The sequence below is a fragment of the Tetrahymena thermophila genome (assembly GCF_000189635.1).
Source record: "Tetrahymena thermophila SB210 genomic scaffold scf_8254582, whole genome shotgun sequence".
Taxonomy (NCBI): domain Eukaryota; phylum Ciliophora; class Oligohymenophorea; order Hymenostomatida; family Tetrahymenidae; genus Tetrahymena; species Tetrahymena thermophila.
Window position 1 is genome coordinate 347,293 of NW_002476353.1, and position 13,260 is coordinate 360,552.

General features: G+C 22.9%; 4 protein-coding genes across 4 annotated transcripts; 1 reads left to right on the top strand and 3 right to left on the bottom strand. All coding sequences in view use genetic code 6, as the record gives it.

Annotated features, from left to right (window-relative positions):
- Positions 1-209: 209 nt before the first annotated feature.
- Positions 210-3,608, bottom strand: TTHERM_00137980 (glycosyl hydrolase family 2 immunoglobulin-like beta-sandwich domain protein; the record flags this gene model as incomplete). The annotated part of the gene is made up of 10 exons (XM_001019780.3): positions 210-851; positions 905-1,001; positions 1,063-1,181; positions 1,234-1,451; positions 1,512-1,698; positions 1,753-1,810; positions 1,873-2,031; positions 2,088-2,724; positions 2,900-2,971; positions 3,035-3,608. 10 exons carry the CDS (start codon positions 3,606-3,608, stop codon positions 210-212), a joined length of 2,763 nt encoding a protein of 920 aa, XP_001019780.2.
- Positions 3,609-4,798: 1,190 nt separating this feature from the next.
- Positions 4,799-6,051, bottom strand: TTHERM_00137970 (hypothetical protein; the record flags this gene model as incomplete). Its single annotated transcript, XM_001019779.2, has 2 exons — positions 4,799-5,613; positions 5,673-6,051. 2 exons carry the CDS (start codon positions 6,049-6,051, stop codon positions 4,799-4,801), a joined length of 1,194 nt encoding a protein of 397 aa, XP_001019779.2.
- A 1,697-nt stretch (positions 6,052-7,748) lies between these two features.
- On the bottom strand, positions 7,749-8,405 carry TTHERM_000137949 (transmembrane protein, putative; the record flags this gene model as incomplete). Its single annotated transcript, XM_012798507.1, has 1 exon — positions 7,749-8,405. One exon carries the CDS (start codon positions 8,403-8,405, stop codon positions 7,749-7,751), a length of 657 nt encoding a protein of 218 aa, XP_012653961.1.
- A 2,209-nt stretch (positions 8,406-10,614) lies between these two features.
- TTHERM_00137950 (hypothetical protein) lies at positions 10,615-12,789 on the top strand (the record flags this gene model as incomplete). Its single annotated transcript, XM_001019777.2, has 2 exons — positions 10,615-11,208; positions 11,266-12,789. The coding sequence occupies 2 exons, from the start codon at positions 10,615-10,617 to the stop codon at positions 12,787-12,789; spliced, it is 2,118 nt and encodes a 705-aa protein (XP_001019777.2).
- Positions 12,790-13,260: the final 471 nt, after the last annotated feature.

Consider the following 13,260-nt stretch of genomic DNA (forward strand, 5'->3'; position numbering starts at 1 on the left):
AAATATAGATATATTTATTTATTTATCAAAAGATTAATTATATTGCTTATGTTATAATTATTAAAATAATTAATTTATTTTTATTAAATTATTGATAATAAAATATAAAAACTTATGTAATTTATTTAATATTATAAACTATATAAATATAATATTGATTGCAATTTAAAGAAATTTAATAAAAAAATATTTTAATAGGTCAATGGATCTCATTATTCGCTCTTCTAAAAATTGTTGAGAGGTTAAATATGAGAAGTAGTAGAATTAGTTTCTTTTTGAAGCATTATATTATTCAATGTCTTGTATGAATATTGCTTGCATCCTCCGTTGTGAGGGAATTTTAAGTGATATTTCTAAAATGGTACTAAATCAAAATAGTTTTTAGAAATATGTTTAATTTCAGTATCATCACTGCAATAGACATAGAAATCTCTGACTAAAGTATCTGCCTAAACTTAAATGCCATCTTTGCCAATACTTTTAATATCTACACTTTAGACTTCTGAGAATTCAAATTTCTATGGAATGACAAAATAGTGCACATATTCCCATGTTTAATCTTTGTATTGGAAGTTAAGGTACAAAGCTGTTGAATTTAATTATTATTAATATCTATTTAAATCTACTTGTAAGAATATGTGATTGCTATTTGGACGAACAGTAACTTCATCTTCGAATAAATGTGAAATTATTGAACCAAACTAATTTATCAAATTAACAGTGAGCTAACCCTTAACTTTTTTATGTAAATCGTTAACAATTCTAACATTGTATAAATATTGACTAGATGTTGAGTTGCTGATTCCTTAATTATAATTTGTTCCATTCTTTTCAACAGCTACAATTACGTTCTATTATCAAAATAAAAATTTAATCAAATTTTAAAAAAGATAAAAATATTTACTTGATAAAGATGTTGTTATCTGAAATGCAAAGCTTTCCAATTTCCATAGAAATCAACTGAAGCCCAAGAAACAACAGGCCATACGTCATTTATTTACCTATAATTAATATTAATTATGATTATTATTTACTGTGCGAGACAAGTCATTATTATATTACCAATAAAGAGAACCACTGTTGTAAGGTTTATTTCTTCTAAGAGCTAAGATAGCTGTTTGAATTGCATAAGCTTAGTTAACTTGACTTACATAAATGTAATCTTTGTAGTCTGTAGGTTCCTATAAAATAATATCAATATGTTAATATAACAAATCAATATCATTAAATTACTAAAAAGTATTGTTAAAGATATTGAGAAATTAATGGATATCCTTTAACATGTCTTTCGTGTATCTCCATTACTGTTGTATTCACTTATGTACGATCTTCTTCAATTGTGAATTTCTTAATTGATTCATAAGCAAGTATTCCTTGCATACCATACTCACTATTAAATCTACCAACAAAATCATCATACTCTTCAATTGGAGCTCCTGAAGCCCATACATCTTGAATAAAAATTAAATTAAATTATTTAAAAACTAAATAAAAAGATTATGTTTGTTTACTCCAAAAATGAATATCTCCAGTGTTGACTTGATACACGAAATTAACTTCTGAAGAAGGAGATGTTGGCCAATAGTAAACATCTGGATCTTCTTAATCAAGAACATTTCTCAGAGTTACATTAAAAATATCCAAATACCAGCCCCAGACTATCTCTTTTTAGACTTCAGTCATGTTATCTTACCAGCCCTATAATAGAATATAAAACAAATTTATAGTTTTTTAAATATTAAAAAAAATTACCCAAAGATCCCATCCAATTTTAACTTCATTATTACCATTCCATACACCTATAGAAGGGCTGATTGAATTGAAAAATAAATTAAAAAAATTTGTTAATATATTAATAAAATAGTTAATTACTGATTTCTTAATCTCTTTACATTTTCGATCATTTCTTGTTCGATGTTAAATAATATATCTTTATCTGCTGGATACATAGCACAAGCAAACATAAGATCGTGCCATATAAGCAATCCATTTTCATCGCATAAATCATAAAAGATATCATATTCAAACTGACTAATTAATTTTTAAATATTTTATATTAAGATTTACTTTATAATATATTTTTATACCCTCCACCCCATAATCTAATCATGTTATGATTAGCCTTTACAGCATCTTAGATAGTCTTATGATATACTTGAGGATTTTTTAAAGCTCTTGGCATAAACATATCAGGAGGAATGTAGTTACCGCCCTTAGCAAATAAGTAGTATCCATTTAAATAGAATGCGAATGATGTTCCATTACCATGCTTATCATGTCTTTAGTCTACCTTAATCTATCTTATACCAGTTCTTAGTGTTTGTTAGGATAGAATTTATCCTTTTGAATGCTTATGGTGATGATGATTATGATGAAGAGTGCTATATTCCTCTTCTTATTGTTAAAGTTCTGACTTGTGCTCTGATTTTTCTCTAAGAATTACAGTGTAATGATATAAATGAGGTTTTCCCATTCCTTAACACCACCAAAGATTTGCATTTTACATACTCAAATAAGTAGAAATGGTTTAGTTACCTCCTCTAATAGGGTATTAATCTTCATGAACTAAATGATTATCTCTGTAAATAGAAAGTACTGATTCAAACTCAGATTATACTTAAGCAGAAATTTCAACATCAACCTTTAAAATGGCATCAGCTTTACCTGTAGAAATGTCTACATTATCTAACTTTAATGTTCTGATATGAGTACTTAAAATTTCAGCTGTATTTATTCATTAAAAAACAATATTTAAAACAAAAAATAATGTTTCAATTAATTAAAAAGACATTTGAATTATTTTATTTTTTAAGATAAAATAGCATTTTTATGTTATCAATTTATTATCTGGATTTTATTTGCATGAATAAAATAATATTAAAATTATTTAAATAAATACCTTTATTAACAAATCTAAAGTATGCATCTTTCCATATACCACATGTAACTAATCTTGGGCCCCAATCCCATCCTATTTTATATATAAAAAAATATTCATAAAATATTCTATTTTTAGGAGTGTTTGAATAAGTACCATATTAATAAGCAGCCTTTCTGGAGTAAGTGTAATTATAAGGTAAGTGAATTTCATTCTATTTTTCTTTTTCTAAATCATGATTTACTGCACTCCAAAAGATTATTTCTAGGCTATTATCACCTTTTTGTACTTTCTCTTGTAAATCATGAATAACCCATCTTCTAAACATATTGTTTGCTTTAAGGATCAAGTTTCCGTTTAAATAAACATCAGCGTGAGTATCTAAACCTTCAAAAATAAGCTAAATCTCTGTGAAATTGTTCTTTATATATTCTTATAGGATAGATTTTCCATCGAAATTTGTTTTATAGACCCAGTCTTTTTCTTCTAGTGAATAGAATTGGAGGAGATTATCTCTGAAATAAGGATCAGGTACAATCTTATTATCCAATAAATCTAAATGCACAGTTGATGGGATATTAGCTTTCATAAATGAGCTATACAGTGTAACTTAGTTGGTATATTCTTTGAAGTACCACTATGTAGTATTTAGATTGATAATGTGAGCTGCGCTCAAGCTCCCACATAAAAGTAGGACTAAAAGAATTCCCTATAATTTTGGCAAATTCATATTTTTCTTTCTTTGCTAAAATATCTATTCAGCTTCAATATATTAATTATTTAATAGTTTGTAATATCTAATAGTTTCTTGATTGAAATTACTTCAATAGTACTTTAATTAATGTAAGTATAATTATATTTTTTCAGAATCCAATTAGTAAAATACAATTAAACTAGAAACAATTCGAGATGTGATTAGTGTTAATAGTTTTCCAATTTTTTTGAGTAATGAAATTATCATTGAAACTTTCAAAAAATAAATGTAGGAGCTTACATTGAATAAATTTATATTTAAGTTAGATTTTTTGTACTAGAAAGAATTATAAATTCTAAAATTATATTAGACTGACTATAAACTACCTGTTTATAAAATTTTATTACTTGTTACTACGATAAAATTCTTTCTTTTTTAAAAAAATAAATAAATTAAAAGTGATGAAATTTACTTTTTGTTGCTAAAGTTAAAAATTAAATGATTTAATAAGCGTCATTCATTTAATGTTACAATTAATTTAAGAAATGCTATTTTTCTTTTATAAAACAATAATTCAAGTATAATTAAATATATCTTTCTATTATTGTGCTGAACTTTGTTGTATTGTATTCTCAGATTATAAATAATTTGAAACTTAAATTTATTCTATTAATTTTAGCTATCAAAAAATGTTTTTAGTTAATTACAACAAATTACATAAAAAATATCTAAATAATTTATTGAGATTTTAATTAAAACAAATAAATATATTTAATAAAATAACCCTTCCATCATTATTTTAAATTAAAACAAATATCAATCCATAAACTAAAAAAATCATATTATAAGTGTATGTGAATTAAACTAATAGAACATCATCTAAAGTAGTTTTATTCATAAGAGCCTATATAATATTTGACTTAAAAACAAACAACTATTCATTTGAAGTACAAACACTAAATATAGATGAATACATTAAAAGTATAACAAATGTAAATATTTTTAAAATTAAAATTAAACTATAAATAAGATAATAAATGTATTATTTTTGTTATTGCTTTTTTTAATTATATGGATTAATATTCTTGATAGTGTAAAATAGTCTGTTAGATCATTCATTTTTTTATGCCTGGATTAAATTTTAACAAATTTGTTAAAATAAATTTCATATTTAATATCTTATATTTTATTGAGTTAGAAAGAAAGAAAGAAATACAGATAGATACTCATTCGTCGTCATCACTTTCTTCAAAAGGATTTTCTCCTCTTATGGTTATCCTTCCTCCATGAGCAGAAAAAATACTTTCTAAATGGTCCTCTGTGTTCTACTTATTGTAGAATGCAGCTGAGCTATCTCTTAATTAATCTTCTTAACTATTTTCTACTATTTAGCTTGAGGCCAATTTCATTTATATTTCATCTTTGTGAAATACATTTTAAGTATCTTCTATTTTCTATTATTATTTCAATCCTACTGATAGTCTATTGTTTTTTTGGTTGATTGATGTAAAAAGCTTACTGTAAGATAAGTCAAATGTCTCTTTCAATTCGTTTATTTATTCCTATTTGGTCATTTTCTTATCATTTGGATACAACGCATTCTTTTCTTCTAAATTTTTACTTAGCTTAATAGTTGTTTAAGTATTGTTTTCTATATTATTTGTCATATTAGTTTAGTCTCCTAAGTTAATTTCTGTGTTATTTTATCCATTTTATGTAATGTCTATTTCATCAAAGCTATTTGCTTTTTTAACTTATTTCTTCTTGTTCTGGTTTAACTTAGCTTTTTTTTTAGCAATTCTTTGCATCAATAATTCATCTTAATCATTTAAGTCTTTCTTGATAATCTCATCGTATTAGCCAAATTTTTATTCAGTCTCTTCAACTATATGCCTCACTTAATATTCTTATTCCCCCTTGTGCTCATAAAAATCTACATTCATTTTATATTCACCCTACAGCTTACGACGAGTTACACTTTCTCTCGGAAGCTATCTACCTGCTATACTGCATCTAATATTATTAATTCTAAATTCTCTATCTTTTATTTAATTAAAATAAAGACATTAAGATTAGTAAATAATTTGTAATAAAGCTTACCATCTCCTTTTTGATCTCCGAAATTAAAATCAACTATAAAATCAGACACTAGCATATTATCTTTTGGTTATTTATTTTCTGTTTTTTGAACAGTTTTTTGTTCTTCCTATTAAAGAAAACCGTTTTCTTTAAATATTTTTTCTAAGGATTCTTTTCTGCTAAGAACATACTGAATTTTATCTATGTAATAAAATTTAGAATCATCCTTGATGGAATCATAATACTCAACGCATCTGGCATACATACCAACTAATTCACCTATTTATTATATATTAATTTCTTTCTCATGAAAAAGCTTCTCTAATTCAAGCATTCTCATAAAAAATGTTTTATCTAACTTAAAATAGTTAGTACTCTAAAATAAATTATTCTAATTCATATTTTTCTTTCAATAAAAATCTTACTATTGTATAAATTAAGTTTATTAAATCCGCAAAGATTGATTAATCTTTATTATAAAATACAAAAGTAATAAAATAGATGATCAGGTTTATTTTATTTCTAAACAGCTATCTTAATATATATAAATTGTCCATTTTTTTAAGTAAAAAAATAAACTATGTCATTAGATTTATTTATTTTTATAAAATAAAAAATATTTAAAAGTATTTTATTTTAGAAAAAAAAAAGTCTAGTTATTTAATATTTTTTTTTAATTAAATAAAAAGGATCAATATATTTTCTTATAAAATTAAATAAGGCATGATCAGAAAAAAATTAACTCTTTTAGATAAAAAATTTGAAAACAAATAATTAAGAAAAATATTATTAATACTATGAATTTTGACTAATACTTAAATCATAATTTCAAAATAAACTACCAATTTTCTGAAAAAAATATTATCAATTTTAATTGATAAATATCATAGTATTTATAATGCATCTTCAAAAGTGTTTAATATAAAATATTTACTGTAAAAAATTCTTTGTATAAAAATAAATAAATCTTAATTGATATTATACCATAATTCATAGATAAGGCTACGAAGCGAGATGGGAAGTAAGCTTAAAATTGAGCATTTTTTATTTCCTCCTTAAAAAAAACATATTCTTAAATTAGAAGTGTAATATGCTAGAACAATTTTGTATATTCTGTAACACATCTTTTACTTAAAAATAAAGAATAAACAATAAAGAATCATATTAATTATTAAAAAAGTTAATTGATTTGCTTTTATTTTCAATAAAAAAAACTCAATCATGTAAATTTATTTATTTTGGTAACTAAGTTTCTAAAAAATTAAATTATTTTATCCTTATAATTTACTATTCGTCAAAATATTTATTAAGTTAATAATTTTTAATTATAATTTAATTAAATAAAATGAGTGTTCATCTAATTAAATAATTAAAAATACGATCAGAAAAAAATTGATTCATAAAGAAACAAAGTATTACTTTCATACAAATTATTAACAAAAATAGAATAGATGCAATAAATTTTGACTTGTAGTTTGATAATATTCAACTATATATTTGAAAGAAAGACTCACATTTATGTAAAAAAATTCAATAAATTTTAATTGATAAACAATATTATTTATAAAATCTCCTCAAAAAGTGTTTTATCTCAAATCTTTTTTCAATAACAAATTTTTTTATAAAAGCAAAGTGAGTTGATTTTAAAAAATCAGAATAATTAATTAAAAATCAACAAATTACAAAGAAACAAAAATTAATTAAAATAGATGGAATCTTTATACATTTGTTTTTCAATAATTTGTAATAAAGATAACAACTCTTATGCTTTACGCAACAAGGAGCAAGCTATTTAATGCTAAAGAAAGCATAAGACTCTTATATTTAGTTTAAATGATGTCTTTGAATAAATAATCAATTCAAATGTAGAGTTCTTTAGTTAATTACAAGGAAAACTTGATACATTTTATAATGCAAACGAGCAGTTTAAATCAGTTTATTAGGTATTTAATGAAATATACAACTTACATAGTAAAGCAAATGAATAAAATTTTGAGTGGATATTAAATAATATTGAGCTGATTGATAAAAATAAATGCAAATTATAATTTAATGGCTATAAAATAATTGAAAAAACTCTATAATAAATAGCTATTTTCAAGTAAAGTTTTTCTTAATTTGAAGAGTAGCTAAAATGTATAAAATTGGATTCGTTTGTTAGCACTTAGTTAAAGCAATCTCAAAAGAGTAATGATGTCTAAAATAAACCTACCCAAACAGCTAGTAACGGTCTCCCATAAGCTAATAATAATTAAATTAATCACTCATAAAAATCTAAGTAATCAAATCAATTTGACACTTAAATATTAGAAAGTCAAAAAAATGAAAAAATTCTACAAGGATAAAGCCCATGTTAAGTAGAACAATTAAATAATTAGCAAAGTTAATAAAATTCAAATGCTTCAGCTAAGTTTTAAATGAAGTCGTAAACTAATAAAAACACTTAAGCGCTCGAAAGCCAAAACAATAAAAATATTTATGAAGAATTTAGCTTTTAACAAGACCATTGTTAACAAGTTTAAGAATCTCATTAGAGCTCAAAGCCTTTAGCTAGATTTTAAAAAGAAATATAAAAAGTAGAACATAATGAAGTATAGGAGGAAATAAAAAAAAAATAAAAAAAATAAACAATAAATGATTAATAATCTATTTCTGACTAGCTCTCATATTAATTGCTATATAAATATTAATATCCAGCTTCCCCTATTGCAGATTATGACAACACAATAAATTCTACAACTGCAATATCACCATTCTAAAATTAGTAAGATAATTCTTTTGTTGTAAAAAAATAACATGTTGAGCACAATACTGTAAACAAAACACTGTTTCCCTCTGATAAAAGTAAAATTACTAACGTGAATAAAAGTACCTCTGTTAATTAAAATGCTGATAAACCTAAAAAATAATCTAAAAAAAATTTAAAGTAAGAATTGAAGGGATAATAGAAAATTTATGACTTCTTTCAGAAAGAAATTAAAAAAGAAGAATATAAAGAAGACGAAGAAAAAGTAGACATCAATCATTAAATATTCTAACAAAATTAAGATTAATAACATCAAATAATCTAAACAGAAATGAACATAGAAATTTCAAATGAAGAAGAAAACTATATATAAATAAATGACGATGATGATGTTGATTAAGCATAAATAAAATCTTTCAAGCTTTAAGAAAATCTTAAGAATTATCTTGAAAATAGTAAAAACAAAAAGAAATTTTAAAAACTACTTGGATGTACAAATAATTTAGTATATGCTCAGAGAAATCGTTGCATATTTTAAAGTTAAGTTTGCTAATAATCATAAAAAGCTACTGAAGAAAGTGTAAAACTTAATTGCTTTTGCGTAATTAATGGTAAAGACCATTAATAGAGCATTAGTGTTTCATTAATAAATAATAATCTTTTTGTGTTACAAATTTAAAATAACTAGCGCAAAAATTTAAAAATAAATATTGATAATACTGAATTTATCAAACATATGAGCTGCTGCTATAATAATGATAAAGACTGCTTATTTTTATCAATTCTTAAAGAAAGTGAAGTGATATGTTATGAAATTTCAATGAAATTATAAATTCTATGTGAAGCTAAGCATACATTCAGTGATAATATATTTAAGAGTAGTCTATTAAATTATTAAATAACATGTGAAGCTGTTCCAGATAAAAAATAATATATAGTTATTATTTATGATTTTGAATAACTTTGTACATTAAAAATTTAAAATGATGATCCTAAGTCTTTAGTTATAAATTAAAATGAAGTTGTTAAGATAGAAGAAGGAATCAGTTTTGTTAAATGTTTAAAAATATGTAATTAAGTACAGATTTACTTAGGTACAAGCCAAAAAACTTTAAAGTCTTTAGAAATAGATAGATTTCATATTTTCACAAAGATTGATTCCCTAAAATATGGAATTTCTAGTGATTGTTTTGTTTTTGACGAAAATACAGTAGCAGTAGTCGTTGAAAAGGGTATAGTTTTTTATTATTTAAACAAAATTAAACAAGATAAGAAATATGATTTCTTTGAAATTCCTAAAATATTTTCAGCTATCTTGTGGGATCAAAAAATAGTAGTTTCCTATGAAAAGCATGAGTAATTTTCTAATCTCTTTACTATATATAACTATTAAAATGGTAAACTGGAAAAATATAAATAATAACAATGAAATTAATAAATTTTATTTTTATTTTGTAAATTATTTTATATAAAATCAATAGTTTATTCTTTAAAATTAAGCAATTTTCTTGTAAAAATTTTATTCAAATTTAATTAATTAAATATATTTAGTTACAAAAATTTAAGAATTAATTGGACTCTGAATTCCCAGCGCTGATGCTAAGTGGTTGAGTTTTATATTCATTTTCCAATAAGCCCGAAATTTACTATTATGTACTTTATACTCTCATTAACTAGGATATTTTTATGTAAAACAAAATATTGAAATACATGTTATCATTTTTACCTTCTGATTTATAGATAATGAGATAGAATAGTATTAATTATTGATGATTTAAGGTATATGTAAATAAAGTGTAAAATAATATATGCTATTAATAATTATGTGATAAATTAATAAATATATAGGTAAGTAAATAAATAAGTAAGTAAGTAAGTAATAAATATATATTAACAAAAAATATATAAATAAATAATAAATAAGTTATTAATAAATAAATATTTGAATAATAATTTTTTTTTAAGATTTATTTTGAGGAAAAATGTTTTTTGAGATAATTCAATTTTATAAAGCTTAAATAGCTGTAAAAAATTAGATGTGTTAGAATAAGTTTCTCCCCCTTTAATTTACAACTATAAAATAATTAATTAATTAACATATTCTGTTTTTTTTAGTCTTTTGGTTAAAATACAACTTTTGAAAAAATAAATAATAGCGGTTGAATATAGATAGCATACCAACAGAGTTAGGAAAATTTCACATAAAAATCATAAACAATGGATGCAACTGATAATATTTAGATGATAGAAGAGATTCCCGAATTAGCTACTGAATTTTTCTGTTTTTCTGAAGACTGCAAAGGTACAAACTACAAAAATGAAATCACATCTAAGAAATGTTTGGAATAGCATGCATAATGCGTATTAAGCAATGTTGATGTTGTCAAGCAAGCATTACTTTTATAAGATATCAAAAAGGTTCATGAACACAGAAATCTTAAAAATAAAATAGATTCTATTAAAATTGATTTAGATGAGATAAGTAGAGATTTAGACTCAGTATTCTTTATCCAGTATCTACCATAATTGATGAAGGAGGATGTTATAAAAGTTTCAACAGAGTTTCTTAATTACTTTAGCTTCGATAACTATGAATAGTATAAAGAATTAAAATTTACAGCATAATTTGAAATAGTAGACAGAGTTCTCGAAACCTTTAGCTAGATTGGATAACACGTGAACAAGTTAATACAGAAGACTAAGACTATCAAATAAGAATCTTTAAAAGAAGAGGATACCCTAATTTTTAGTCAAGGGGACTTCAAAGTATTAGCGAATGCTCCTTTGGCAGGAAACAAAGGAGAAAATGCAGTAAAATATTATTTTTATGATAAATTTTAAACAATTTTTATTATTTTTAAAATACAGGGCAATTGTAAAACAATGTAATATAAAAGTTAGTCAACAACAAAATCACTTTCAAAAAAAAAAGCTATTAAAAAACTTAATAAAGAAGAAGGCGGGATATCATATGCTGAACAAAGAAAAAAAACTCAAAAAATACTTAAAGTTTAGAAAAAAACAGAGGAAACAAGAATGAAATCTTAAGAACTGCAAAAAAAAAAAAATTTAAATAGCTAAATACAATATTCAAATTTAGAGAATATTGATGATAATAAAATGGCAATCGTATAAGAGTAAAAGATAATTAATTAAAATCATGAAAAAAAGGATGAACACGACTAATTAATTGTTTTAGACGATGATGATTATGAAGAAGAAGAAATCGGATAGTTGAAAAAACAAGCATTAAATACTGAAAATGAAAAGGAAACTAACTTTTTATAATTTAACTCTTAATCTGAATTGTAAATAAATCAATAAGACTAACTGAAGTTTTCAAAAATATTAAAATCATAGTAAGATGAACAAAAGAATTTGAAGTAAATTATGTATATATAAGAGAGCTAAACTGCACAAGATTTAAATGCTCACATATTTTGTTTGTATGATTAAGAAATACAAAATATGAAATTAAAATTTAAACAAAATGATACTTACATATCAGAGAGCTTATCAGAATAATTATTTTCTACAGTAAAGAAATCTTAAATTCATGAATTTGAAAAGATTTTATATTTAGTAAAATTGTAGAATGACGGTCATTTAACAATAACATCAATCAAAAACAAAATTAAGTAAGAGTGCTATAAATCAGATATAAGCATAACTGATTTTTATTCTTTTATTGATATTTAAGAAGGTGTGATCTACTTGATAACTTTAAAGCAATCACTTTATAAAATATTAACATTTAATATTCAATAAAATAAAAACCAATATTAAAGAACTAAGTAGCTTTACTCTAAAAATTTAAATGACTCAAACATTGTAAGCATCTCACATTTGACCTACGAGTCCTCTTCAAGAGATAGAATCGTTAATATTTTATTACAGACCCCAAAATGTTTGATGATTTAGGAAGGAGTTAATTAATTTAATGAATTTTCTGATTTTAAAATAATATTTTATAGTGGGTATATTTACTTTTCGAAGCTATTTAGTTATAATAATGAAATATACTATGCTATCGCTGGAATAGACAATACGCTATCATTGTATAATTCAAAATGCCAAATTAAAAAAGTAATACAACTACAAAAACATTTTACCCCTATTATAGATGTGATATAATTTTAAATTTCTGACGAAATTTTATTATTAGTGTAAAAATAGGGATTGTTTTTATATAATTTGAATTAGAGTTAATAACCATTAATTAATCCCAAATGTATAGCTTAACTGTAGAATATTGAAAGTGTCTATATCAAAGATATATACCTTTATGTATTGCATAAAAACTTTAATAATGAACAAATAAAGAAATACTGCTTAAGCGACTTTAGAAGAATATCATCTAATATTAAATAAGAATCTTATAGGAATGATTGAATGAATATTTAGTGTACCATGAGATTAAAATAATTTCTTTATTATTATTTATTTTATCAAAACTATTTTTAACTAGCTTTTGAAATATCAGAAATCATTATTTTAATAATTATAATTTTACTATTTTTTTGTTTGTTAAAAATGATTTGTATTTATAAAAATTTATCATTTTACGATTAATATGATCTTTCAAATAATTAATGCTACATATTGTTGTCTGTCTGTCTGTCTGTCTGATTTATTTATTTATTTATCTATCTATTTCTTAATTGTGTGTAAATTTATATTTTTCCCCAAATTTTTATTAAATAAAAAATTTGATTGCTTTCTTTCATCCTTATCCCAAAGAAAAATTAAAAAATAAAAATGATAAACTGATTTCAAAGAAACCATTCAAATTTTTTAAAATGCGTCATTATTTAAATATATAGATAATACAAAGGAATTTTTTTAATTTAAAAAAAGTAACTA